The 27,459-nt window shown below is 40.7% G+C and overlaps 1 protein-coding gene across 7 annotated transcripts in view; it reads right to left on the bottom strand.

Annotated features, from left to right (window-relative positions):
- Nucleotides 1-8,320: 8,320 nt before the first annotated feature.
- LOC134350093 (uncharacterized protein C18orf63-like) overlaps nucleotides 8,321-27,459 on the bottom strand; it is a 131,534-nt gene continuing 112,395 nt past the window's right edge. For 6 of the 7 annotated variants that reach the window (XM_063055041.1, XM_063055055.1, XM_063055025.1 and 3 more), the window contains one exon: nucleotides 25,087-25,577. In XM_063055041.1, coding sequence (XP_062911111.1) covers nucleotides 25,404-25,577 — 174 coding nt within the window. In that variant the 3' untranslated portion in view covers nucleotides 25,087-25,403. Of the gene's footprint in view, nucleotides 8,637-25,086; nucleotides 25,578-27,459 lie in introns of those variants that run through there. The other variant, XM_063055048.1, reaches the window with a different exon arrangement.

Raw genomic sequence — 27,459 nt, forward strand, 5'->3', positions numbered from 1 at the left:
TAAATTCATTGAAAACAGCTGATCCTCTAATTTTCTACATCACCAAATTGGGTGACTTGGTAAGGTAATATTATTTATTGCCTTTGAGGAAAATTAGTGTGCTAATTAAAAAGGAGATGAATACTTTTTTAGCCTCACAATTTTGGTTTTTAATTTTTAGTAAATTGTTTATTTGACATGCTTTGTAGATTAACTCAAAAAAATCCACTTCAATCTATTTTAAATTTAGAAAATGAGAGAGGAAAATGTGAAAATAGCTGTGAGGGCTGAAGATGGCACCAGTGAACAATGCTACCAAGGGAGATATTCTCGAGGCAGTTTATGAAACTACTCCTTTCACCACTTTTGTGTCTTCCTTTTATTTCAAATGTGGTTCTGGTACTGTTGGAGCCCATGATCTACTGTTCAAAACCTGTGATCTACATTCTAGTGCTGTGTTTTCGGGCTGATCGAGTGATCTGGTGCTTTGCTGTCTCCGAGAGGGTTTTTCCGAGGCGGCGAGCGAAACGTGTGGAGCGAAGGCCCGGAAGCCTGGAGACAGGGTGCAGGCCCACGATCAACTCCATCTCTCACCCATCTTGCCGAGTGAAGTGCCGATGAAGACTGAAGTCGTTGAGAAGAGCGTGGAGGACGAGCGAGTGCTTAGCAGCATGCTGCCAGAAGACGGTGTCTACATGTGACAGTCCTTCTCTCCTTCTTGCTTGCTGCTCCTGAGGGAAGGTCTCTGCATTCAATAGACAATAGGTGCAGGAGTAGGCCATTCAGCCCTTCGAGCCAGCACCACCATTCACTGTGATCATGGCTGATCATGCACAATCAGTACCCTTTTCCCACCTTCTCCCTATATCCCTTCACTCCACTATCTTTAAGAGCTCTATCTAACTCTTTTTTGAAAGAATCCAGAAAATTGGCCTCCACTGCCTTCTGAGGCAGAGCATTCCACAGAACCACAACCCTCTGTGTGAAAAAGTTTTTCCTCAACTCCGTTCTAAATTGTCTACACCTTATTCTTAAACTGTGGCCTCTGGTTCTGGACTCCCCCAACATCGGGAACATGTCTCCTGCCCCTAGCATGTCCAATCCCTTAATAATCTTATATGTTTCAATCAGATTCCCTCTCATCCTTCTAAATTCCAGTGTATACAACCCCAGTCGCTCCAATCTTTCAACATATGACAGTCCTGCCATCCCGGGAATTAACCTCGTGATCCTACGCTGCACTCCGTCAATAGCTAGAATGTCCTTTCTCAAATTTGGAGACCAAAACTGTACACAATACTCCAGGTGTGGTCTCACCAGGGCCATGTACAACTGCAGAAGGACCTCTTTGCTCCTATACTCAATTCCCCTTGTTATGAAGGCCAATATGCCATTAGCTTTCCTCACTGCCTGCTGTACCTGCATGCTTACTTTCAGTGACTGATGAACAAGGACACCTAGATCTCGTTGTACTTCCCCTTTTCCTAAATTGACACCACTCAGATAGTAATCTGCCTTCCTGTTCTTGCCACCAAAGTGGATAACCTCACATTTATCCACATTAAACTGCATCTACCATGCATCTGCCCACTCACCCAACCTGTCCAAGTCACCCTGCATTCTCATAACATCCTCCTCATATTTCACACTGCCACCCAGCTTTGTGTCATCTGCAAATTTGCTAATGTTACTTTTAATCCCTTCATCTAAATCATTAATGTCTCTTGTAAATAGCTGCGGTCCCAGCACTGAGCCTTGCGGTACCCCACTAGTCACTGCCTGCCATTCTGAAAAGGACCCATTAATCCCTACTCTTTGTTTCCTGTCTGCCAACCAATTTTCTATCCATGTCAGTACCCTACCCCCAATACCATTTGCTCCAATTTTGCCCACTAACCTCCTATGTGGGACCTTATCAAAGGCTTTCTGAAAGTCCAGGTACACCACATCCACTGGCTCTCCCTTGTCCATTTTCATAGTTACATTCTCAAAAAATTCCAGAAGATTAGTCAAGCATGATTTCCCTTTCATAAATCCATGCTGACTCGGACCTATCCTGCCACTGCTATCCAAATATGCCGCTATTTCATCTTTCATAATTGATTCCAGCATCTTCCCCACCACTGATGTCAGACTAACTGGTCTATAATTTCCTGTTTTCTCTCTCCCTCCTTTCTTAAAAAGTGGGATAACATTAGCTACCCTCCAATCTGCAGGAACTGATCCTGAATCTATAGAACATTGGAAAATGATTACCAATGCGTCTATGCTTTCTAGAGCCACCTCCTTAAGTACCCTGGGATGCAGACCATCAGGCCCTGGGGATTTATCAACCTTCAGTCCCATCAGTTTACCTAACACCATTTTGTGCCTGATGCGAATTTCCTTCAGTTCCTCTGTTACCCTAGGTCCTCTGGCCACTATTACATTTGGGAGATTGTTTGTGTCTTCCCTAGTGAAGACAGATCCAAAGTACCTGTTCAGCTCATCTGCCATTTCCTTGTTCCCCATAATAATTTCACCCATTTCTGTCTTCAAGGGCCCAACTTTGGTCTAACTAATTTTTTTCCTCTTCACATACCTAAAGAAGCTTTTACTATCCTCCTTTATATTCTTGGCTAGCTTACCTTCGTACCTCATCTTTTCCCCCGTGTTGCCTTTTTAGTTATCTTCTGTTGCTCCTTAAAAGTCTCCCAATCCTCTGGCTTCCCATTCATCCTTGCTATGTTATACTTCCTCACTTTTATTTTTATACTGTCTTTGATTTCCCTTGTCGTCCACGGTTGCCCCTTACTCCCCTTAGAACCTTTCTTCCTCTTTGGAATGAACTGATCCTGCATCTCTGTATTATTCCCAGAAATACCTGCCATTGTTGTTCCACAGTCATCCCTTCTAGGGTATCCCTCCAGTCAACTTTGGCCAGCTCCTCCCTCATTTGTCCATAGTCCCCTTTGCTCAACTGTAATACTGACATTTCCAATCATCCCTTCTCCCTCTCAAATTGTAGATTAAAACTTATCATATTATGGTCACTACCTCCTAATGGCTCCTTTACCTCAAGTTCCCTTATCAAATCTGGCTCATTACACAACACTAAATCCAGAATTGCCTTTTTCCTGGTAGGCTCTAATACAAGCTGCCCTTTCTTGGGGTCTAGTACCAATTTGATTTTCCCAGTCTACCTGCATGTTAAAATCCCCCATAACAACCGTAGAATTACCTTTGCGACATGCCAATTTTAACTCTTGATTTAACTTGCACCCTATATCCAGGCTACTGTTTGGAGGCCTGTAGATGACTCCCATCAGGGGCTTTTTACCCTTACAGTTTCTTAGTTCTATCCATACTGACTCTACATCTCCTGATTCTATGTCCCCCCTCGCAAGTGACTGAATTTCATTCCTCACCAATAGAGCCACCCCACCTCCTCTGCCAGCCTGCCTGTCCTTTGATAGGATGTATGTTCTGAATATTCATTTCCCAGCCCTGGTCCTCTTGCAGCCATGTCTCTGTTATCTCCACAACGTCATACTTGCCAATTTCCAACTGAGCCTCAAGCTCATCCACTTTATTTCTTATACTCCATGCATTCATATGTAATATTTTTAATCCTTTTAAAGTAATACTTTTACTCCCCTCACCTTTCACATCGATTCCTATTGCACTTGGCCATACTCTCCAATCCCTTCCTGATCTTTCTGCCCCTTTAATTCTGTTGTCTTTCTTAACTTTTCTTATTCTCTCATTCCCTTTAACTCCATTCTTACATTTCCAGTTCGTCCCCTCCCCTCCCCCTCTCCCCCCCCCGCCACTACTTAGTTTAAACACACCCGTGTAGCAGTGGAAAACCTGCCTGCCAGAATGCCGGTCTCCCCTCTGTTAAGGTGCAACTCGTCCCTTCTGTACAATTCATCCTTACCCCAAAACAGATCCCAGTGGTCCAAGAATCTAAATCCCTGCTTCCTGCACCAACTCCTCAGCCACACGTTCAGATCCCCTATCTCCCTGTTCCTGCCCTCTCCAGCACAAGGAACTGGAAGCAAACCGGAGATAACCACCCTTGAGGTCCTGCTTTTCAGCCTTCTTCCGAGTTCTCTGAAATCACGTTGCAAAATGTGTCTTATCTTCTTCCCGACGGCATTTGTGCCGACATGCACCACCACCTCCGGCTGATCACCTTCTCCCTGAGGACGCCCTGCAATTGGTCTGTGACATCCTGGATCCTGGCACCAGGGAGGCAACACACCATCCTTAAATCCCGCCTGTTGCCGCAGAAGCCCCTATCTGTACCTCTCACTATGGAGTCCCCTACTACCATGACTCTGCCTGACATCTGTTTCCTTGGCTTTATTTCAGCGCCAATTTTTGACTTGCAGACCCGTCCACCTCTCGCAGTGTCTTCTGTCCTGACAGCTTCCAAGAGGCTGAACCTGTTTTCAAGAAGCACATCCCCCAGGGTCTCCTGTACTCCAAGCATCCATCCCTTCCTCATCGTCACCCCCCCCCCCGCCTTCTCTCTTCTGCTATCTTTGGTGTAACGATCTCGCTGCAGGTCCTGTCCAGAAAACTCTCGGTTTCCCGGATGAACCTGAGGTTATCCAGTTGCCTCTCCAGTGCCTCAATCTGGTCCTTCAGGAGCTGAACCTGGACACACTTTCCATATTTGTAGCAGGCATTCAACTGGTCGCTCTCTCTCTCTTGATGTTAACGGAGGAAGGTGCCGGAGCAAGGTTTAATCGCAGTGGTTTATGGGTTGGACTCTAATTCATGGAAGATATTTCTAGTTTTTCTGGTTGCTTCTCTTTTCGGTTCCTAGTTTGGGAGATTTTGAATTGGGGCGACCTTTCTATTCGACCATGTTCCATAGTTTTCTTTGCTTCCTGGCTGTCTGCATCTCAGGGTTCTATGCTACATAATAATGAATAATGAATGTACTTTGAATCCTTTGAATAGTTTTTCAAGACTGTAGTTTTCACAACTACAAGAAACCATTATACAGTATCTCCAAATATATTGGATGTACTATTGATTTATTAGGCAAGTTGCATCCATTATAAACCAGAAACACTTGACAAACATGGCAATCACTCTTTATTCCTAAAAGCCCCAGGAGCAGTGTAGACTGTAGCACAAGTCTCTATTCCCCCTGCTATGTCCTGTTTACTGCCAGTTCGCTTCCTACTGCCCCCGCTTATTTGCTCTCTCTCACTTTCCCTCTAAACCTTCTACCTGATATGATTTTTCCCTTTGATCTTATTTTCCAGCTATCAATTCCCAGAGCTATCTTAGCCAGTTCCTTTCAAAAATACATTTCTAGCCCCTTTTTTTGCGAACATGTCCAATGCTTATCATTTTGCTTAGTTTCCGGAGAAAACAACAAAAGATGAAAATTTCCCTGCAGAGTACTACAGGGCATTGCTGGAGCAGCACACCCACCGACTCTCTAACTGGGTACTCCACTGGGCCGTTGTAGGTTCCATGGCTCTCTTTCTGACTTCACTCTGATGTACTTGGGAGAGAGGAGAGCAGGAGTCAAAGGGCAAGGAATGAGGAGAATGTTCATACGCCCCAAGTTTGGTCCCGTCTTTGCGGTCACCATCCTGATTGTAGAATATTGACAGTGGTTTGAAACTGTCTGCTCAGAGATTCAACACAAAGGCTTTCAATTCCATTGATGCGGTTCATATTTCTAAATAAACAACTGTAACCAAGTTTTCTGCAGTTTAGGTCTCACCAGAACCCCAGCAGGTAAGCGTGACTTTTCTTTGTGATTCTCCGGAGCATCCACCAGGACAGCCTTGGCATCAGGCATTCCGGATTTGGGAATTCCCGTCACTCCAGCTACTTCCCCAGGTTGTAACACAACAGGTTGGGACTGGGTGTACTACACAGTTCTTCGTTTGTGCTCATCGACCTGCTTAGGAGAAGGCTCACGAGCCTTCTCACAATGGGAGTGTTTGTTCTCACAATAATGGAAGCTTCACCTTTTTCAACCGGCTCTGGACAGGACAACACTAATGCATCAAGGGGCTCAGCTACTCCATTATCTGCTTCCGCAAACTCCAGCTTCAATGACAAGTTACCATCCTGTGGGTAATCATCAGTACTACCATCCCAACTTTCTAGAGCACTGAGCGGCCTCTGCTTAGCACATCCTACCGGTGGGTCTGGTGTCCTATCGGACGTCACACTGGGTGGCAGCACTAGCTGACATCAACCGAGATACCTTGACTTGCAGGTTTCTCACTACATCCTGCAAAACACTCTCACCGGGCTCGTATGCAAACTTGGCTCGATAGCTAACTCTGCTAACAGTCCCGTGACTCAACGGTGAGAAGGCCACCTTTACAATAATATATGCCTAGGGTCGGTATGATTTGTGGTTCAACCAAACAGGAAAGTTGGGATTTTCCAATTAATGGAATCCGGATTTGAGCAAACACTGTGTAATTACTGCCCATACAGGATTACCGGTCGTCAGGTCACTCGTCTGAGTGCTACTGGTACCATGTAACCCAGTACTACCTGTCGCATGGTTGGGTGGTCGACCACTAAACCAGCTCCCCCACCAGGCTTGCCTGGTGAGGAGGGTGGCTAGACACACTGCAGGACGAGAAACAAGACTTGTAAAAGGGCAGATGAACCCTCTTGTAGGGTCAGCGGCCATCTAGCAAACACGTGCCGTGAAGCGCAGAAAGGGCATCCCTTGCATTGGAGCTTGGTCTGGCCATTCACTGCAACAGAACTTCCCCCAGCCGTCTTGGACCCCACCATGCTGTTGGATCCGGGAGGGGATGTGGAGAGGGTGGGTCTGGACCTGTGCAACCCCCTACTCACCTAAAATCCATTGATGCACGCGCTGTTCCTTTCTGAGGAATGGGGTATCCTCCCCATTAACTAACTGAAAGGATCCATCATCATCCTATGGGATGGATAGCCAGAGAGAGAGAGAGAGACCGGTTGCCAAGAAATGACAAATCATACACCAGCATAAAATCCTAAAGGCAGTGCATTTACCAATTTCAGTTTTATCAAAGAGTTATTAAGAGAAAGAAAAGAAAGAAACAGTTAAAATGGTCCATTACAGTTAGACCAGCCTAAATGTGCATATGACCACTGGAGAACAACTTCAGATATGTCACTACTAGTCTGAACTACTTGCCGATTGATCAAAACGCTGTTCAACCTGCATAACTTTCCCCAGTACTTTTACAGAACTCAGCACTCTAATTTACAGGTAAGGACCTACCACCTTATGAGCCTCTATCACTGAGGAATTCTATCACTGTTGTGCCAGTGGGAAGGTGGGGTGAGCACGTATGTCTGGGAAATGGAGAAGTGTGTGAGGTCAGTATCAAGGAAGGAGGAAGGGAAACCTAGTTCTTTGAAGAAGGCACACATCTCTAATGTCCTGGAAAGGAAAGCCTAGGAACAGATGTGGTGTAGATGAAGGAACTGAGAAAGGGAACAGCATTTTTACAGGAGACAGCGTGAGACGAGGTATAGTTGAGATAACTGCGGGAATCAATAGGTTTATAAAAGATGCTGGTTGACAGTTTGTCTCTAGAGATGGAGGTAGAGAGATCAAGAAATGGACCAAGTGAATTGAATTTAAGGGCAGGGTGGAATTTCAAGACAATGTTAATAAAACTGTCAAGCTGAGCATCGGTGCATGAAGCAGTAATAGAAATTACTCACATTAAAGGCAGCAGGGAGTTGCCGTGGTGTTATAATTATCAAGTTTAGCTCTGTTTACAGCAGCACATTCATGACTATTATTGGATCTAACCAACATGAAGTGGTAGGTCCTTAAAATTCTCCATCCTAATTGAGAACAAAGTCCAGCGTAAATGCCAAGAAATAATGGAGCAGCTCATTTTGGATCTGGTCTGCAGTCTGGATTCACACCCCAGGATTGCCATCTGTCTAGACTACATTGGTAGGATGCAAAGTAACAAGTGAGCTGGTCTGTTGAAAGCTGACAACACACATAAAAGTTGCTGGTGAACGCAGCAGGCCAGGCAGCATCTCTAGGAAGAGGTGCAGTCGACGCTTTGGGCTGAGACCCTTCGTCTGCTGCGTTCACCAGCAACTTTTATGTGTGTTGCTTGAATTTCCAGCATCTGCAGAATTCCTGTTGTTTGCGCTGTTGAAAGCTGAGGTGTCTTGTGAGTTAGAACAGAACAAATTCCAGAACACCAGGAATCATTAAAAAAAAATTCAAGTAGATTCAAGTAGTGAAGATTTTCGAAATAAAAGCATATTAACAAAAATTATAACATATACTGAAAAACATTAAATAGTTTATTGTTGGCATGGTAGCATAATGGTTAGTGTTATGCTGTTACATCATCACTGCCTCTGGGAAGGGAGTACGGCAAACGTCCTACACCATCAGGCTCAGGAACAGTTATTATGCTTCAACCATCAGGTTCCTGAAACAGTGAGGATAACTTTTCTCATATCAACACTGAACTGATGGATTCAGTTTCAAGGATTCTACAACTTACGTTCTCAGTATTAATTAATCAATTAAATCATTGTCTTATTTCTGTTTCCACAGTTTATCTTCTTTTGCACATTGGTTGTTTGTCAGTCTTTGTTTGCGCGTAGTATTTCTTCAGTTCTGTTGTATTTCTTTGTTCTACTGTGAACGTCTGCAAGAAAATGAAATAAAATATGAAATAAAGCTCATCTTTAATGTTCATCCAGCCTCTGACTTTCCCCACAAGGACAGCAACTCCCATCCTGCTGAATGTCTCTCGGCTAAACCAGACGAGACAGATACAAAGTGCAAACTGCGCAAATTGTTGAACTGTTGGGCGCAATGATGAACCCAGAGGCAGAGACAGTGGTGGTACAGATGAACTAGCAGTTCCAAGCGCACTATTTTCCAGCCCTGATGGTGTGGATCAGAGCCCTGATCCTGAAACAGGGCTCTGCTGGTTGTGTCTGCCCCCAAGCTTCAGTGATGGATTTCTTCAGGGATAATAACAGAACAGTGTGATCTGCTGAAATCTTCCAGCCCTCCAGCTGGTTGCTCTATCCCTGAGCATGTTCTGGGTTAATCCTAATCAAGTGCAGTGGCCGCTGCTCACCTGAATGGAACAAAATTATCCTGGGAGAACGGTAAGTATGATTGTAGAATTTATTTTAAATGGTCTCAATGATTTCTTTTGATTTTTAGCATGGACATGTACTTACAGCTTTATCAATGCAAAGTGATTTTTAAATCAGAGTTTCACAATTTTACACTTTCAGATACGAGCATGAAAGATGCTTGCAAGGTTGCATTGACAGCTTTAACAGCCCCATGAAAGAGGGGGTTCTCGCTGGCCCTAAAGGAGTTCTGAGAGTCCAGCCGAGTGCCTGTGCTGAGACAATCTCTCTGCCATGCTGTGGACGGCTGTGCCAGCGACTAAGCATTTGCTCATTGGTTATTTGTCAGTCTGTGTGTCTAGTTTTTCACTGATTCTATTGTTTCTTTGTTCTACTGTGAATGCCTAAAAGAAAGCGAATCTCAGGGTGGTATTTGGTGACCTATATGTACATTGATAATACATGTACTTAGAACTTTTTGAAAATCAGAAACTTTCTGAGTGACACACAATAAGCCAACACATCTTTTGTGCCTGGATTTCCTGCAGCAATCAATATCCTGTTGCACAAAACAAGCAGGAAACAGATCACAGGGAGAGGCTCCAAGGGAGGGGGCAGGGAAAGCCAAAACTTCAATCAGGGTAGAGGAGGTCAGGCTGAGAAAGGATGTAGATCCCGGATGATGAAACAGTATCGATAGGTGACAGGGGAGTTGAGTTCCAGTCAAGGGATTCAGAAGGGGACTAACTGCAGGGATAAAGTGGCATCAAGGTCTGAATGCAATAGTTAAAAAGGACCTACCTTTTTGAGGATGCAAGGGTAGATTTCCTTGCCAGAGACTGGTTAGGAAAGTTCCCTATGAAGTTGGGCAGCAACATGCCTCATTTGCCTTATGAAGGCCGACCTTTACACGAGCGGCTTAAACTGCTCACATCTGGGCCAAGGAATGTGGCAGAACATGAGCTGAATGATCGTTGATCCCATTGTGCAGGTCCTGATCCCCCTCATGTGAACTAAAGCCTTTAACGAAACCGGCATCCTGCAAAAATCCTGCTTTTATTGTTTGCATGATCTGTGTTTTTTTTCTCTTTCTGTGCATTGGGTGTTTGTTAGTCTTCTTTTAATGGGTTCTTTCAAGTTCTTGTTTTGTGGCTGCCTGTAAGGAGATGAATCTCAAGGTTGTATATTTTATATATACTTTGATAATAAATGTACTTTGAACTTCAAAAATCATCGTTAAGCTCCAATCAGCTTTCATGATCAGCTTTCAGTTACATTTCTTTGCATTAGGTACCAAACAATAGCACTATATCATGGAATTTCCAAACCAGGGTTACTTTTTTTCATGAGACCAAAGCAATTTAGAGGCTCTATTTTGCCTGGCTGGGAGGACTCCTGGTGTAAACTTCGTTGGTTCCTTGTGGTGTGGGAGCAGCTGGGAGACTGTTCAGGAGCTCCCTCTAGTGTTGGCTTGCTATTGGTGACATGGTAATAATCTTTACTATTACTCTGTTTGGGAACAAGCTCTTTAAATAGCAATAATAAAATTCATGCCAAATACAAATTACAAATTATTAACAATTAGATTCACAAATTTATCAGAGCTCTTAAGAACATTTTTCAGCATTGTAGATTAATATTCTGTATTGGCAGAGACACTGCAGCTTTGGAGATATCTGTTTGGAATTTCTATGAAGTTTCATCACACTTATATTATTTGTCCAGTATTTACATTGATCTTCCTGAGTTCAGTTTTACATTGAACATAGAACATTACAGCACAGTACAGATTCTTCAGCCCATGATGTTGTGTCGACCTTTTAACCTATTCTAAGATCAGTCTAATCCTCCCCTGTTTCATAGCCCTCCATTTTTCTATCATCCATGTGCCTATCTAAGAGTTCGTTAAATGCCCCTAATGTATCTGCCTGTACCCCACCACCCCGGCAGGATGTTCCATGTATCCATTACTTTCTGTGTAAAGAACTTACAGTACCTCCATTATCTCCCTTATACTTTCCTCCAATCACTTACAATGATTCCCCCTTGTATTAGCCATTTCCACCCTGGGAAGTAGTCTCTGGCTGCCACTCAATCTATGCCTCTTATCATATTGTACATCTCCATCAAGTCACCTCCTATCCACCTTCGCTCCAAAGAGAAAATCCCCAGTTCGTCTAATTTATCTTCACAAGACATGATTTCTGGTCCAGGCAGCACCCTGGTAAATCGACTCCATTTCTCGCTAATCTTGGCAACTAATACGTCAAGGAAGATTGAAGTCAACAAGGATTCGTGTTTGTTTCCATTGGCCCATAAGTGACCAGTCTCTCTCTCTCGCTGCTCCTGGAAGAAGGTGCCTGCATTTGATCAATTTCTCTCTCCCTCTCGCTCATTGCTCTTGGAGGATGGTGCCGGCATCTTGTGTCTTGGACAAGGTTTAATCAATGGGGTTTGTGGCTTGGACTCTGCAGTTCATGCTGTGATATGTTTCTGGTTTCTGATTGCTCCCTTTTTTGTTGCTATTTTGTGTGATTTTGATCGGGGCAGACTGGCTTTGCAGCCTGCAGTCAACGAGCAACACCACGTTAGATTGAACTGAACTGAACTGAGCTGGAACTGAACATTCCTGGATTGTTTTGTGACTTTGTGGTTTGATGGTTTGTATTCTGCGTTTTTCACTCTTTTTTGCCATTTGCACAATTTGATCTATTTTTGCGTGTTGAGGGTTTGATGCTTTTCTTTGAACAGGTTCCATGGTTTTCTTTGTTTCATGGCTGTCTGTAGGAAGATGAATCTCGGGGTTAGATACATACTTTGATCACAGATGTACTTTGAATCTAAATCTCCTCTGTATCCTTTCTAGAGCCTTTTGTTGCATCTATCTGTGTGAATTGTTCTACTACCAGTACATCCAGTCTAAAACTGTTCTCCTTGTTTCTGTAATTAGGGAAAGCCCCTACTGCAGACTCAGATTTATTTGTCACATGTACATTGAAACATATAGTGAAATGCATCATTAGCATTAACAACCAATACACCCAAGAATATGCTGGGGCATCCCACATGTGTCGCCACACATTCAGGCACCAACGTAGCATGCCCACAGTGTTTAGCAGACACACACACAAGAACAAGGACAAACCAAACAACAATAGCAAAACAAGTTCCTTTGCCATTCCTCCTACCCACCCACCCACTCAAACACACAAACAGGCCTGTGGGTTTGCTGTCCTTGGCTTCGGATTCTCAGACTTATAGGCATCAAGCCTTAACCGTCTGACTTCACCCTAGAGTTTGCTGATGACAGGATTAACCTTCGGATACACATAGATTTTTGACCCCAATGACCTGGGTCCTCATGACATTTGGTCTTCTATTGTTGTAACTGTGAACAAAATCACCAGAGAGAAGCAGCTAGTGGATAGAAAAGTCTTAAAAGTCTTTAGTTTGGACACACACACACAAGCTGGCAGCCTTTGGAGTCGAGAGAGAGAGAGAGATGACAGCACATTTTTATATGTTAAAGAACAAAGTTAACAGGACCATTGCTGTAGTTACAATGTCCTCATAATGTTTTTTTTAAGTTACATGCCTTTTTTTCCACCATCTCATACAAAATGAATGTTAATTACCGTGGTCTTGTATTCATGCAATGGGGTATTAATTGCATTAATCTCTATGCAGATATCTCAAGTCAATTGAATATCTCCTGTTCTGAGCTGCATTTTGAATTCAATCTACAATCCATATTTAGGTCTGAAGGCTGGTTGCTGTCAAAGTAGAATTAATATTTCCTATATTGCATCTCCAAAATATGCCCCAACAGTAGTTAAGGTTTCTACTGCCGGATTCGCCATTCTCTGGCCTTTGACCTTTGATCTCTGGCCTTCACAGGGTTTGATCGTTGAGTCTCAACTCTGACCCTGATAACCTTGGGGGGGGGGGGGAAGATGTGATCAGTGTTCCTCGTGCCTTATGCCCATATCTGTGACTCGCCGCACATACAGATCTCCAAACTGGGACCGGTCTCCGACCTGGGAAATGCTGGTGTCCTCAGCACGTGCCAACAAGACTTCTGGGATTGCTGATGGTTTGACCACGGAGTACTTTGACCTGGACTCAAAGTCCTGACAAATTCTTCATTTTCTATCCCTGACATCTAACACCCCAGATTAACTAGCAATACAACCGACCGATGAAATATTATAAAGAAATTGAAAAACAAATCAGCTCTTCACAACCAGCTTCAATAGGGTAGATTCTAAACAATATGTGGATGTTGGCTTAAGATTAGGTAGGGGTTTTTAAACGATGGAAATTGAAAGCACAACAGCAACAGCTCAAATTCATTGAGTTCGCAAATTTGCAACAGGTTTGTATCTGCATAGGTAAATTGCTCAATAGAATTGGGCTGCTGATTTACGTATATTAACAATTCAGTTATTAACATGGCTTGTTAATTATAGTTCTTGCTCCACCCATATCCCTGCAATGATTGAGGAGTTGAAACCATGATGGGGAAATATGCTCATAAGTGTCAGTAATGGCGGCACATGGATACTGCAGGGATAAGGATTAGTACACAATACCCATGCTGAGAGCCCATTTTGCCCATTTTGATGGCATTACCTCCACTATAGAAATTTGGTAGTCATTGTCAGTTCATAAATCTGATGGTGGAGGGGAAGAAGCTGTTCCTAAAATATTGGTCTAAAACAGGAGTCTTCAGGCTCCAGTACCTCCTCTCTGATGGTTGTCATAAGAAGATGTCATGGCCTGGGTGGTAGAAGTCCTTAATTATAGATGCCAACTTTTTGAGGATCACCTTTTAAAGATGTCCTTGATGGTGGGGTGGGGTGATGGAGCTGGCTGAATTTACAACCCTCTGCAACTTTATTTCAATCCTGTGCAGTGGCCCCTGCATACCAGGCAGTGAAGCAACCAGTTAGATTACTCAGGTGGCATGGATGCTACTTGTACTGAACTACACTGGACATCAGATAAAGATCAGAAGAAGGAACAACCTGAGCTCACGGACCTGTAACCCCACAGGGCATGGAGAGGAGCAGCAGAGAAACTTACCTGCAGCAGCGTCACACTCATATGCTGTAGCATCAGAAACACGACATTCACAAAGAAGCATAGATTAAATTAAAATTATTCACAGTTTTAGGGCTAAGGACATCATCATTGATTTTCTGGGCTAGAATGCTTGACCCCTACCAACCACAGTGCACACGCACACCAATTGTAGCCAACACCCCCACCCCAACCGCATCCCCCCCATCTCAAAGCAATCCCCTATCAACCCCGGGCAATATCCCCATTAACAGTAAGTATCCCCACCAAACACATCCACTACATTCCCACATATTCACAATTCTAAACAAGCCCCTTACCCCAAAGCTCCTGCCCATTTCACCACCCTCCCCAACCTTGCACACACAAACATATAACAGTACCTGGCACCGCCACCCACTCTTAATAAGATAGATGATTAATTAACATAGATTCCAAGAAGGCAAGTGGAATGGGACCAGGCTAATCAAGGCATTGGCCAGGTCAAAGTGGCAGGGTCCAGCAATTTTGTAGTCATAGTTACATGGTGATCCTCTGGCAACAATTCCAAAACATTGTAGCTCACAAATTCTGAATAATGATTAGTTGTTTGCTAAGCCCCTAGTTATGCTAGGGTCTCAGGTTTGTGGCACTGGCTGGTTTTCCACAGGCTTAGGATGTTTGACATCACTAGAATATAAATAAATGGCAATTAAGGCACCATAGATGCCCCAGGAATGATTGTTAATTGCAAAGACCTCCACTCAATCGATGTGCACTGCAACTGACAACAAATTTACATATTCAGGAACTCTGAACGGAGTATAATCTGGGTGTTGTATCACCACCAGAAATATCATTGCACAAGACAACAGCAAACTAAAGATATATTTCAGGTGGCTGGATAGACTGAGAGATTCTTGGCAGTATGTATCAGGCATTTTTTTTTCTGTGCATTACCCATGCGCAAGGTTTTGCCCTGCAGGAGGACAAACATACAGAGCATTGAGTTTCTGCACAAAATGATTCAAAATGATTGTGCTCGATGTTGCTCATAACAGAGAGAAACACAAACTGACATTAACATTCTAGACTTGAGTAAGACTGACTTTAAGGCAGCTGTAGAAAATTCAGGAGGAGGAGGATGAGAGCAGTTCTGGAAGTAACTACTAAGCACTGGAAAGCTGCATCATGTTCAACACAGTGTAAACCCAGTAACTACAAACCAACCATTTTAACCTTGCTGATGGGTATAGTTGAATAAACAATAATGGGAACAGAATTAAAGCACTCCCCTGGGCAAGTGTGCATTGAAATGGAAAACCAAGCAGGGAATTGTTAAAGTGAGATCTTGCTTCGCTAACTCGATAGAGATTTTTGATGAAGTTATAGTCTAGGAAATGCACTTGGTGAGGAATATATTCACTTCCAAAGGAGATTTGATAAGGTGCCCCTTCATTAGCCTTGTCATCGAGATTGAAAGACAACAGAATTACAGAAGCTGTAACAGGATGGTTAAAATGGCACAGTAGTGTAGTGATTAGTCCAAGGCTCTACCATACAGGCAACGTGGGTTCAGTTCCCACCGCTGCTTGTAAGAAGCATGGACATTCTCCCCATGACCATGTGGGTTTCCTCCAGGTGCCCCAGTTTCTTCCCACAGTCCAAAGACCTACCTACTGGCTTGTAGGTTTATTGGTCATTGTAAATTTTGCTGTGGTTAGGCCAGGATTAAATTGGAGGATTGCTGGTCAGCATGGCTTGAAGGGCTGGAAGGGCCTATTGACTGACTGTGGGGTTTCCTAGGAATCTATTCTAGCACCCGATGCTAATGAAGAGAGAAAAAGAGTCAATATTACAGATGAATGACCTACACCTATTGGAATTGGCCAGTTCTATTACAAACAGTGAGGGAAACCTGAAGTTTTTGAAATCGGTGCTAAATCCTGCGTCGATTATTATTATTATTCCTCTCCACGCCTTGTGGCGCATCAGGCATCAACCTTGTCGTTGCTAAGCATTTTGTCTGTTTTTTTTTTACGAGGCCAAATTGCTAGTTCGATGCTCAATCCAGCATGGCCAGATTCGAACCCGGGACCCCTTGCCTTGAAGTCCAGTGCTGATGCCACTACACCACTGGTTGGCTAAGTCCTCTCTTGAATATGACAAAACAAATGATGAGGTGCCATAACTAGACTTCCACTGGACTTGGTTATAATGGAGTCGTCGGCAAAGACCTCATTTTTATCTCTCTAACGTTCTTTAACTTCCCTCGTTATCATCCAGATCGTTTAATTAACTGCTTGGCACCACAACAACCCTAGTCTCACACTATCAGGAATATTCCCTTTGTTCCATCCTAGGAGTGGCAAATCTTTGTGAAAGCATATGCCCAAATTGGAGATAATCTTCTGAAAGCTTCTCTCATGTGCCATTGAGAGTTAGAGCTGAGATTATTAATGAATTACTAACAATAATTATGGACTTTTATTTAAAGGAGAAAGGACAAGCCCCATTTTACTATTCGTACATCTCACTGCTCCTGGGTTGTTAAAAAAATCATTTGCTGATTCATTTGGCATTAATGATAATCATTATGTATCTTTTTATTTTGGGTGGGGTTTAAAGAATCGAGAGGTGGCACTGCATGCCACATGCCAGCAAAGATTTTGCATGTACTATCTTGGGCACACATGCCATAGGTTCACCAAACATTTTGTGTCCAATGCCCCTTTTCCTTTCTGCAACTTAAAACCAATCTATCTTCTCACTTCCCAGACCTGACCAAAAAATTTGATCTGTTTCTTTCCGCATAAATGCTCCTCAATTTGCTTTTTCCAGCATTTTCAGTTTTTATTTCAGATTTCCAACCTTTTGATTTTTTTTACAAAGATCTAAGAATTGTAAAACTTCTTTGTATCTCTTTTCTAGTCTTTGCTTCCTCTGATTTACACATGTATTGGTTTGCATTTCTATAGTTATAACAAATCCAAGTTTATGGTCATAGACATACATAAAAATGTCATGAAAATTAGCTTTTCACAACAGCAGCACATTACAAATATAACAGACATAAACTTAAATTAACATAAAATGCACAAAACTTAAATGACAAAATAAATGTAATGACATTATTTCAAGGTGAGTAGAGAAAAAAATATATGGTCCAAGGTAGTATTAGAGCTTTTTAGGTCAGTTCAAGAGCCTGGTGCATTTTGGAAGAAGCTGTTGTTGAATTTTGAAGTCTGGATCTTAGGACGTCTGTACCTCCTCTTGATGGCAGCATTGAGAAGAAGGCTTAGCCCAGATGATAGGGGCTCTTAATCATGGAGATTGCCTTCCTGAGATATCACCTCGTAGATTCTTCAATGGTGGAGAGAGATGACAGAAATAGCCAAGTCCAATTTTCTTTTATTTATAAAACTCTCAACTTTCACATTAAATTTTTTCCCTTTTGAAATTGCTGGCAGTTTCTTATCCCTTGTTTAAGCTTTCTCTAATGGCACTAGAAAACCTTTTAGCTAGAATATTGTTCTTAGGACTGCAGAGGTGGTGTAATCTATTTAGTGTATGTAGGTCTCACTTTCCACCTCATTTGTAGAAGGATCGACAGATATTGACTGGTATTTTTTAAATCATTTAATGATATCATTGACGCTGGAACCAGGGAGGCCACATACCATCCTGGCTTCCTGTCTTTAGCCATTGAAGCACCTGTGTAACATCCTAACCATTGCTTCCCCTATTACTGTAGCTATGATTTCACAACCTCTTCATAAGTGCACAGACTAGCTGGATTTTCCTGTCACTTTGTCCAAAAATAAGTATATTCACTTAGACTTCAGTTTCTGCCCCACCTCATACCCCTCCCACACCACCCTCACTCCTTGTTCTGCCTCGTTGGCATCTATTCGCCCTCTGTTTTCAAGTTCTTAATTACAAAAGGTTTTCATCCTGAGACATACTCTCCATGTAAACTCAGTGTCTCAAGTACACAGGCAATGGCTGGTCAATCCTGAACTCTTGTAGTTAGCAAAATTTTCGGAATGTGTGGAAGTCAAGAATGTAAAAAGTAATAAGAACGTAAAAAAGATCTCATCATTTTTTTCTTCAGTCCTGAGGAAGGGTCTCGGCCCGAAATGACAACTGTACTCCTTTCCATAGATGCTGCCCGGCCTGCTGATTTCCTCCAGCACTTAGTATGTGTTGCTTGGATTTCCAGCATGTGCAGATTTTCTCTTGTATGTAATAAGTATTCTCCATTTTCCACACAGCATAAGATGCATTCTTTCATTCTCCCCTAACTTCAAGCAATCTCCTGATCACCAACCAATCCTGTACCATCCAATATTCTTTAACTCACTCCCAGTCACCATCTCACTCTTCTCTCTTCCATCATCCATTTAGACTCTCATCCGGCAGATCCTCAGCCAAATCTCTATCAGCTATTCCAGACTTCAGTCACCATCACTCTAGGTGTCAATCTCGCTGATGGCGATGGTTGGTGTTTCCAAGTCAAAGGTTCCTTTTTAAGAAGACAGCGTGGCAATACTTGGGGTATTGGCAAGAGGGGTCCTGATAAAGTGATAAATTTTAAAGACAGTTTGGTTTATTCAATGAAATTTCTAAACATGACTAGCAGAATTTCGAGATGAATTTTCTACTCCCTACAAGCATTATCACCATAGAGGCATCTTCCCTCATCAATGTCATATTAGCAATATAGTGGAAAAGACTTTCTCTCTAAAAATGAAGAAAATTCAACATCCAGAACCTTGTGATTTTATACTGGATAATTGAGAAATTATTCCAATATTCCTTTTTTAAAATGAATTAATTATCAGAAACTTTTGTGAGCGTGCCTGTGATTTTCCGATAAAAAGCTCTCAGTGGCTATAACTTTTACCCCACTTTACAGTCATGAAGAGTAAATGCAAAACTTGAAGCAACTTCAATCTTATTTTTATCAATGGATTAGATTTAAAACAGATAATTAGAGGTATCAACAAATTTCCACAGGCATTTTTTAAACTTTGTGCTCTAGTCAACAGTGAAAGCCATGAGACTAAAATAAGAGAACAATTAATTGATTCCAAATGGTTTCAGACAAGGAAAAACTGATGCCAAAGAATTATCTCTAACTAAAGTAAATGCAAGAACAGCTGCTAAAAGGGGGATCCCTATCAATAAATTAAGGTGATCACAGATTATAAACCCCTTTTTGTACTGATTACTATACACATAAACTGAGCTTTAATGTATTTCTGCACCACAGGTATAACAAACATAAATGGCTCCCTGTTGCTCAGCATGAGAAATTTAGATTGAACTTGCTAAGATCTTCCAAAAGCAAATATTCCACTCTACCCTTTTCTCCCTTTGAAGTGTTATGGTGGTTCAGATGTAGCAACCTCAATCTCCAGGTCAAAACTTCCTGGTTTCAGATTCCTATCCTGAGATTTGAATTTGGTCTGTACCTCACCACAGCACTTTAATGATCTATGTACATAGAACTCTTTGGACCTGCACTGCAACAAACATTTTAGCTAGCACTGATATATTTAGGTATAATATGATTGCACTGAAATTTGTTTGCTTCAATTTTTCTGTTCATTCAATGAATTAATGTTAATTTTTAATATAAAATTTCCATCTGTTCTGTTTACAATTTAACCTCTTGGAATTATCAGCAAAATGAACTAGCCGCATGTTTTTTTACCCTAACATCTATTTCAGATCTTGACATCTACAGTGCTTCAGCTTTAGGTTCCACACCACCAAATTCAGCAACAGTTCAACAATTAGGCTCCTGAGCTAGCATGTACTTCCTCAGTACTGAACTAATCACTGAACACAACCCATGGACTCATTTTCAAGGACTTTACAACTCATATTGAGTATTTTTTTTTACAATTTATTATTATTTGTTTTTGTATTTGCACAGTTTGTCTTCTTTTGCACATTAGCTGTTTGTCAGCCTTTGTGAATAGTTTTTTTATTGATTCTATAGTATTTCTTTGTTCTATTATGAACGTCTGCAAGAAAATGAGTGTCAGGGTAGTATATGGTTATATATACATACTTGGATAATAAAATTTCTTGGAACTTCAAACTCTGATTTACCAATAAGTCTTTATGTCATTTATCAATAGTGCCCTATGGGTCACATCGTGGCCAGTGGTCTCCTTTGTATCCGTAGCCAGTTTCATTTCATGACCTTCAGCTTAATTCCTCTTTTATGAAGGACTTGATAAAATGTTAGCTGAGAGGCTACATTAACTTAAATAAGCCTGAAATCTGTGGATTTGAGACACTTGAGGAGAATATTCTCACATATGGTAAAGACCGATGAATAACAAGAAATTTCTCTCCCATATTTATAAAATATTTTAAAGCTGAGTTTAATATTGTCTGAGATTTTTCTCTACTCCTATACAACTTTTCTTAACTTTCTCCTGTACCTCACATATGTGCAGTCACACAAGTTGATTTACTGGGTTAACAGTCAAAGATCTTGATTCAGAACTCAACTTTGAACCCCAGAGAAACAGAGTCAGCATTTAAGAATACTGAAGAAAGACCATCATTGACATTATTTCAATCTACAGATGCTGTCTGACCAGCTGATTTTCTTTTCCAGCACTTTCTGTTTTTATGTCTGATTTCCAGCATCTGCCTTTTGTTCAGGATTTCAAACACTGACTCATTTCTTGTTGGAATGAAGCCTGAAGTTCTGCTATTCATGTGTCATTGGTCTCTCCATTTGCCCATCATAACATTAAGATTTTTCAACTTTGCTTTGAAGTAAAATCTACCAATATTTCCCCTGTATTTTTATCACTACCTTTGAAATTTTTATCGTTTTCTCACCTAACGTTTCTCAGTGTTTGGAGCTCAACACAATTCCAGTTTAGATGAATACTCCTATACAATGTTTTTCCAAATGAGGACAGTGTTGAACTTGGAGCAAAATCATGTGTCTGCTGCCTTTATCCTTGATTGTGAGCTAGGCTTCAAATTTTAGAAATGTTTCTGGAGTAGGCTAGGCAATTAAGACTTCATCTGAATGACTTCACCTCTAACTATGTAGCACTGGAGTATCATCCTAGATGTCCTAATACTGGAGCATGGTAGCAACTTCCAGTGGGGCCTGGTAAATAAGTCTCAAGTGCAATCATGTTTGGCCTCTGCCCTCAGAATACTCTTTCAGCTTTAGACAGATAGCCAAGTTAGCAGTGCAACATTATCCTCAGTCAAAGACTTTAAGGATTCAAAGAGTTTTCAAATGTATGTAGTAATCAAAACTATTCAATTAGTTATTAAATAATAATAGTTAACATTAGATATAATAGATATGAGATTATTTCATATATTTATCAAAATAACAATTACTAAATTCTAATCTCACTCAAGTAGTGGAAAAAGTCTGCTTGCATTTAACCTTTCTATACCCCTCATAATTTTCAATACCTCTAGCAAATCTCCCCTCATTCTCCTATGCTCCAAGGAATAAGGTCCTAATCTATTCAACCTTTCCTTATAACTCAGGTCCACAAATCCTGGCAACATCCTTGTAAATTTTCTCCGTACTCCTTCAATCTTATTGATGTATTTCCTGTGGGCAGGTGACCAGAACTGCAAACAATACTTCAATTTAGGGCTTACCAACATCATATACAACTTCAACATAACATTCCAACTCCTGTACTTTGATTTATGAAGGCCAATTTGCTTATCTACCTGATTAAGAAGCCACTTTCAAGGGATTATGGATCTGTATTCCCAGATCCCTCTGTTCTACTGCACCCCTCAGTGCCCTACCGCTCACTGTGTAAGTCTTACCCTGGCTTGTCCTTCCAAAGTGCAACACTTCACATTAAATTTGCCTTTAAAGAAAAAAACTGGTTTCATTGGATTCTGTTGAGGAATAATTATTACAATTTACAATGTGCTGCTGACATTATTATTTCCCAGTGTCAACTTGTTTTATTTTAATAGAATTTAAACTTTTCTCCAGTTTTAGTTGATTCCAAGTGACCTGTAAAATTAAAAACATCTGAATTAGTTAAAGCCTTAGTACTGCAGAAATCCAGAAGGAAATTAAACTGCCTGTTCTATTCACAGTAGCTCTTCTTCTATTCCAACAGTATTTATATAAATTTGAGTGCAGTTGTTTTTTTTCCTTTTACAAAATATATCTGAAGCACAAAGTGTACACAGTTCTTGTAGCCACATGTATCACTTTATTTGCTCACATGTTCAGAAGCTCCACAGTATAAGAATAAGCTTAAAAAGCAAGTAGGATTCATGTGCATTTCACTCAAACAATGTCAATAAAATTATTTCTCCCTGAAAAAGAGCTCTAAAGACCATAAGATTTAGGAGCAGAAGTAGGCCATTCAGCCCATCGAGTCTACTCTACCATTCAATCATGGGCTGATCCACTTCATCCAGTCATCCCCACTTCCCTGCTTTCACCTCATACCCTTTGATGCCCTGGCTAATCAAGAACCTATTTATCTGTGCCTTAAATACATCCAATGACTTGGCCTCCACAGCCACTCATGGCAACAAATTCCACAGATTTACCACCCTCTGACTAAAGTAATTTCTCCACATCTCAGTTCCAAAAGGACGCCCTTCAATCCTGAAGTCGTGCCCTCTTGTCCTAGAATCCCCTACCATGGGAAATAACTTTGCCATATCTAATCTGTTCAGGCCTTTTAACATTTGTAATGTTTCTATGAAATTCCCTCTCATTCTCCTGAACTCCAGGGAATACAGCCCAAGAGATGCCAGACGTGCCTCATACGGTAACCCTCTCATTCCTGGAATCATTCTCCTGAATCTTCTCTGAACCCTCTCCAATATACTGTAGCCAGCAGTTTTCATGAGAAATGGCTGTTTGCAATGTTTTGACTGATAAAAGCAACTACTAATTTTAACCATGGATATCTTAAGTAGTTCAATGCACACTTCTAATCATTGAATCATACAAGTGTTTGAAGGAATAACTAACAGTATTAAGTCTTAAATGTGTTCTCATGAAATTAAAATAAGTCTTAGTCTTTCAGATTAATCTACCAAGAAGACATGGTATCCTCTGTACAAAGCTAAGTTACCAATCAATCCGTCATTAGATCATGCTTTTCTATATGAGTAGATCTTCCCCTCATAATCTTCTCCAGTAACGTCAATACCTCTGATGTGAGGCTCGCCAGTTTCCTGGTTTGTCTCTGTTGCTCTTCTTAAATAAAGGAACAACACTGGTTATTCTCAAGTGCGCTGTGGCAAAAAAGGATCTGTGAAAGCCTGACCATTCTCTTCTCTTGCCTCAGTCAATAATCTGGAATAGATTGCTTCAGGGCCTGGGGACTTTTCCATATTAATGTTCCTCAGCAGATCCTACATGTTCTCCTTAATATCAACATGCCATATCTTATCAGCATAACCCTCCATGTTCTCAATATGCTCAATGTCCTTCTCCTTGTGAACACCGATAAGAAGTACTTTGGTATTTTGGCTTCTTTCTCTGTCTCCAGACATAATTAATTCCCTCCTTTGCAATTCAGTGGTCTGACCTTCTCCCTAGTTATCTTCCTGCTTTTAAGGCATATATGAAATGCCTTAACATTACACTCACCAAGCTACATTTCCACATCACACTAAGTCATTGAACTAAACAAACATAAAATATTGTCTGTATTAAAAGAACTGTAGGAGACCAATGGAATTTTCTGAGCTTTAGCTTTATGTACATTTTATGTAGCTTTATGTAATTCTGTTCATAGAAGCTCTGTATCGAGGGCAAATATTAATTTCATTCCTAAGTAAATCCATTTTAAAGGTACATTTTCTATTTTTTGATACTTGTGCTTTTTTGTGACTCAAGTTGGTTTGCTCTGTGAAGTGTAATTATAGCTACTCATTTTTTAAGGTAGAACAAGCAGTAGTGGAACAAAACAAAGCCTGAGTAACTAAGTTACGTTACAGGACAGCTATCCAAATTATATAAATATGTAATGATGAACATCTTTGAAGAATGAGAATAGGTTGAAGGTTGATTATGCTGTATGTCAAGCTGATTTGTAGTCAAATCCCAAAACAGGAAATATGTAAGTAAAGTTGAAAGAGTACAGAGAAAATTTACAAGGATGTTGCCAGGTCTGGAGGACCTGAGTTATAATGAAAGATTGAATAGTTAAGACTTTATTCCTTGGAATGTAGAAGATTGAGAGGAGATTTTATGGAGGTATACAAAATTATGAGGGGTATAGATAGGGTAAATGCAAACAGGCTTTTTCCACTGAGGTTGGGTGGTACTACAACCAGAGGTCATGGGTTAAGGGTGATAGGTGAGAAGTTTAAGGGGAACATGAGTGGAAGCTTCTTCACTCAGAAGGCGTGAGAGTGTGGAACGAGCTGTTAGTACAAATGGTGTATGTGAGCTAAATTTCAATGTTTAAGAGAAGTTTGGATAGGTACATGGATGGTAGGGGCATGGTGGGCTACAGTCCCACTGCAGGTCGATGGGAGCGGGCAGTTTAAATGGGTTGGCATGGACTAGATAGGCCGAAGGGCCTGTTTCTGTTCTGTGCTTATCTATGACATGTATTGCACTGCTCATGCCTACCATCCACAGCTTTATTTATTTTCATCTAATAAATTTCTGGAATCATTTTTATGACCCAAAGGAAGGGAAAACCTAACTGAATGTAAAATGACCTGTCAATTTGTTTATCGCCTATTTCGATCTAGTGGAACCTGTTAAAATTGACATCAATATTAATTAAATTGTTCATTGTAATTTTGTCTGTGTATATTACATCTTTAATTTCAGACTATGAAAATAAATGATCAGTAAATAGAAACATGTTAAAATAAATCTTTAATTTAAATTGAATTGAAAACATATCAAATTATACTTACAACCATTTCTATGTGCATCACTTTAACAATCATAAGTTTATTAATTACTTAATAATATACAGCCTATGAGAGTTTTCACTGGCTTGGCACCATTCCTATTAATCAAACTTAACAATAAAGATTAGAGAATGATTACCAATGAATTGCACAACAGTTACCATAACTGGGTACAAAGTCATTGAATAACTTACTGCCAGATAACATTAATTTATTAACTACTTTTGTCAAATTCTGAATAAATTTGATGGCAACTGGATATAATAGCCAACAGCAGGACAAGTAGCATATGCTAAAACTTACTGACAGTCAGAAATGAACAAAATATGTAACTTATACTATTCTACTCTATGTAGAGCATCCACTGGACAGATATTTCCAAATTCATTCTGTGGACCTCTGATGAATTCCATAATTTTGGAAACCAGCTGCTCCTTTTTGTCCCTCGTTCTCACAGAAACACCACGACACTTTAGCCAAGATTGGAGAGTGGCACTATTTACTTTAAACAGCTGTAGAGACAAATAAACTGAGATGACCAAAACTACTTTTCCAGTTTTTAAATCATGATCTAATTGTTCAATTGTATAAGATAATAAAATTTCAGAAAGGATAAAATAATTTTGCAAAATTTACATTAAGTAGCTTAAAGAACCTTCAGCGCTCATTATTACCACATATTAAATGGACACTCCACAATATCTAACTTGAAACATCCATTTACCAGAGTAAGTCACTTTTATTTCTCCTCTTTACATTAGTACAGCAAGTTTAAAAGTGTTTTTTCCACATCTAATATTGAATATTGATGGAAACTCAAGAAGCTTCCATTGATGTTTTGCTGATTTTGTAATAGAAGTTCCACTTTAATATCAAAACTCCTTGCATTCTACAATGACCTTCAATCACATCCATCACTCTCCATACAATCCCCTCTCTGACGTACTAGTCATTGTTTCACATTAGAATTATAAAAACATTACTCATCCAAGAAAGCAAAGCAGCTGTAGCAGCAACAGAAATGAACGAACTTTAACCATGCTTTGCCATCTAACATCTTGTTGTATCATGTGTTCTATGCAGTTTTTCCACACAATTCTCATTCTCTCCAATTCCTTCTCAACCCCATTCCCCTGCTTTTTTCCTGTAACCTGTCAATCTCTGCCTTAAATATACCCAATGATTTGACCTTATTGTCCAAAGATGTTTTTTCCCCACCTTAAATGTACTTTTTATGCTTTAAATCAGACTGGATTTATAAACCGCAATCTTATTCACTTAACACAAGTGAATAAATATATAAACATGCCCTTGCATAAAATCAGATAGTTTTTACCACAGTTAAATATGAAAAAGAACATGTTTTCCACTGCTTTGATATTTTTACTGAAACAAATCAAAATCAGTAAGCTAAATAGAACAGATAACCTACTGCCCTTGTAGTGCATATGTACAAGGTTACGCAGTGAGTTAAACTCTTTCTCAAAAAGCACTCAAGACAGAAGCTTTCTTCACGATTTTTAATGAGATCTATCTTGTGAAACTGCAGAATTCAATATAGGATAGTCACACGCCTGAATATATTAATACTGTTGATTATTCTCACAATTGGTGTGAACCAAGGTGTTACACACACACACACACACACACACTCTTCATAATTATGCTGTGTAAACAAGAGTAAACTAAAAACGCAACAATATCTTAATAACAATAAGTAATAAACACAATACTTCCTTCCAAATATATCTACTATATGTTTACTAGTATTAGCAAAGCTTAAGACTCACAGATATTAACTAAGAACATAGGAAATAGGAGTAGGCCATCTGGCTTGTCAAGTCTGCTTTGCCATTCAATAAGATCATGGCTGATCTGGCGATGGACTCATCTCCACCTACCTTCCTTTTCCCCATAACTCTTAATAACCCTACTATGCAAAATTCTATCCAACCTTGTCTTAAGTATATTTACTGAGGTAGCCTCCACTGCTTCATTAGGCTGAGAATTCCACAGATTCACCACTCTCTGGAAAAAGCAGTTCCTCCTCATCTCTGTCCTAAATCTACTCTGCCAAATCTTGAGGCTATGTCCCCTAGTGCTAGTCTCACCTACCAGTGTAAACAACTTTGCTGCCTCTAGCTTACCTATCCCTTTCATAATATTATTTGTTTCTATAAGATCTCCTCTCATTCTTCTGAATTCCAGCAAGTACAGTCCCAGGCAACTCAATCTCTCCTCTTAGTCTAACCCCTTTATCTCTGGAACCATCCAGGTGAACCTCCTCTGCATTGACTCCAAAGCCAGTATATCGTTCCTCAAGTATGGAGACCAGAACTGCACACAGTACTCCAGGTGCAGCCTCACCAGTACCCTGTACAGTTGCAGCATAGC

The sequence above is a fragment of the Mobula hypostoma genome, chromosome 1 (genome assembly GCF_963921235.1).
Source record: "Mobula hypostoma chromosome 1, sMobHyp1.1, whole genome shotgun sequence".
NCBI classification, from domain to species: domain Eukaryota; kingdom Metazoa; phylum Chordata; class Chondrichthyes; order Myliobatiformes; family Myliobatidae; genus Mobula; species Mobula hypostoma.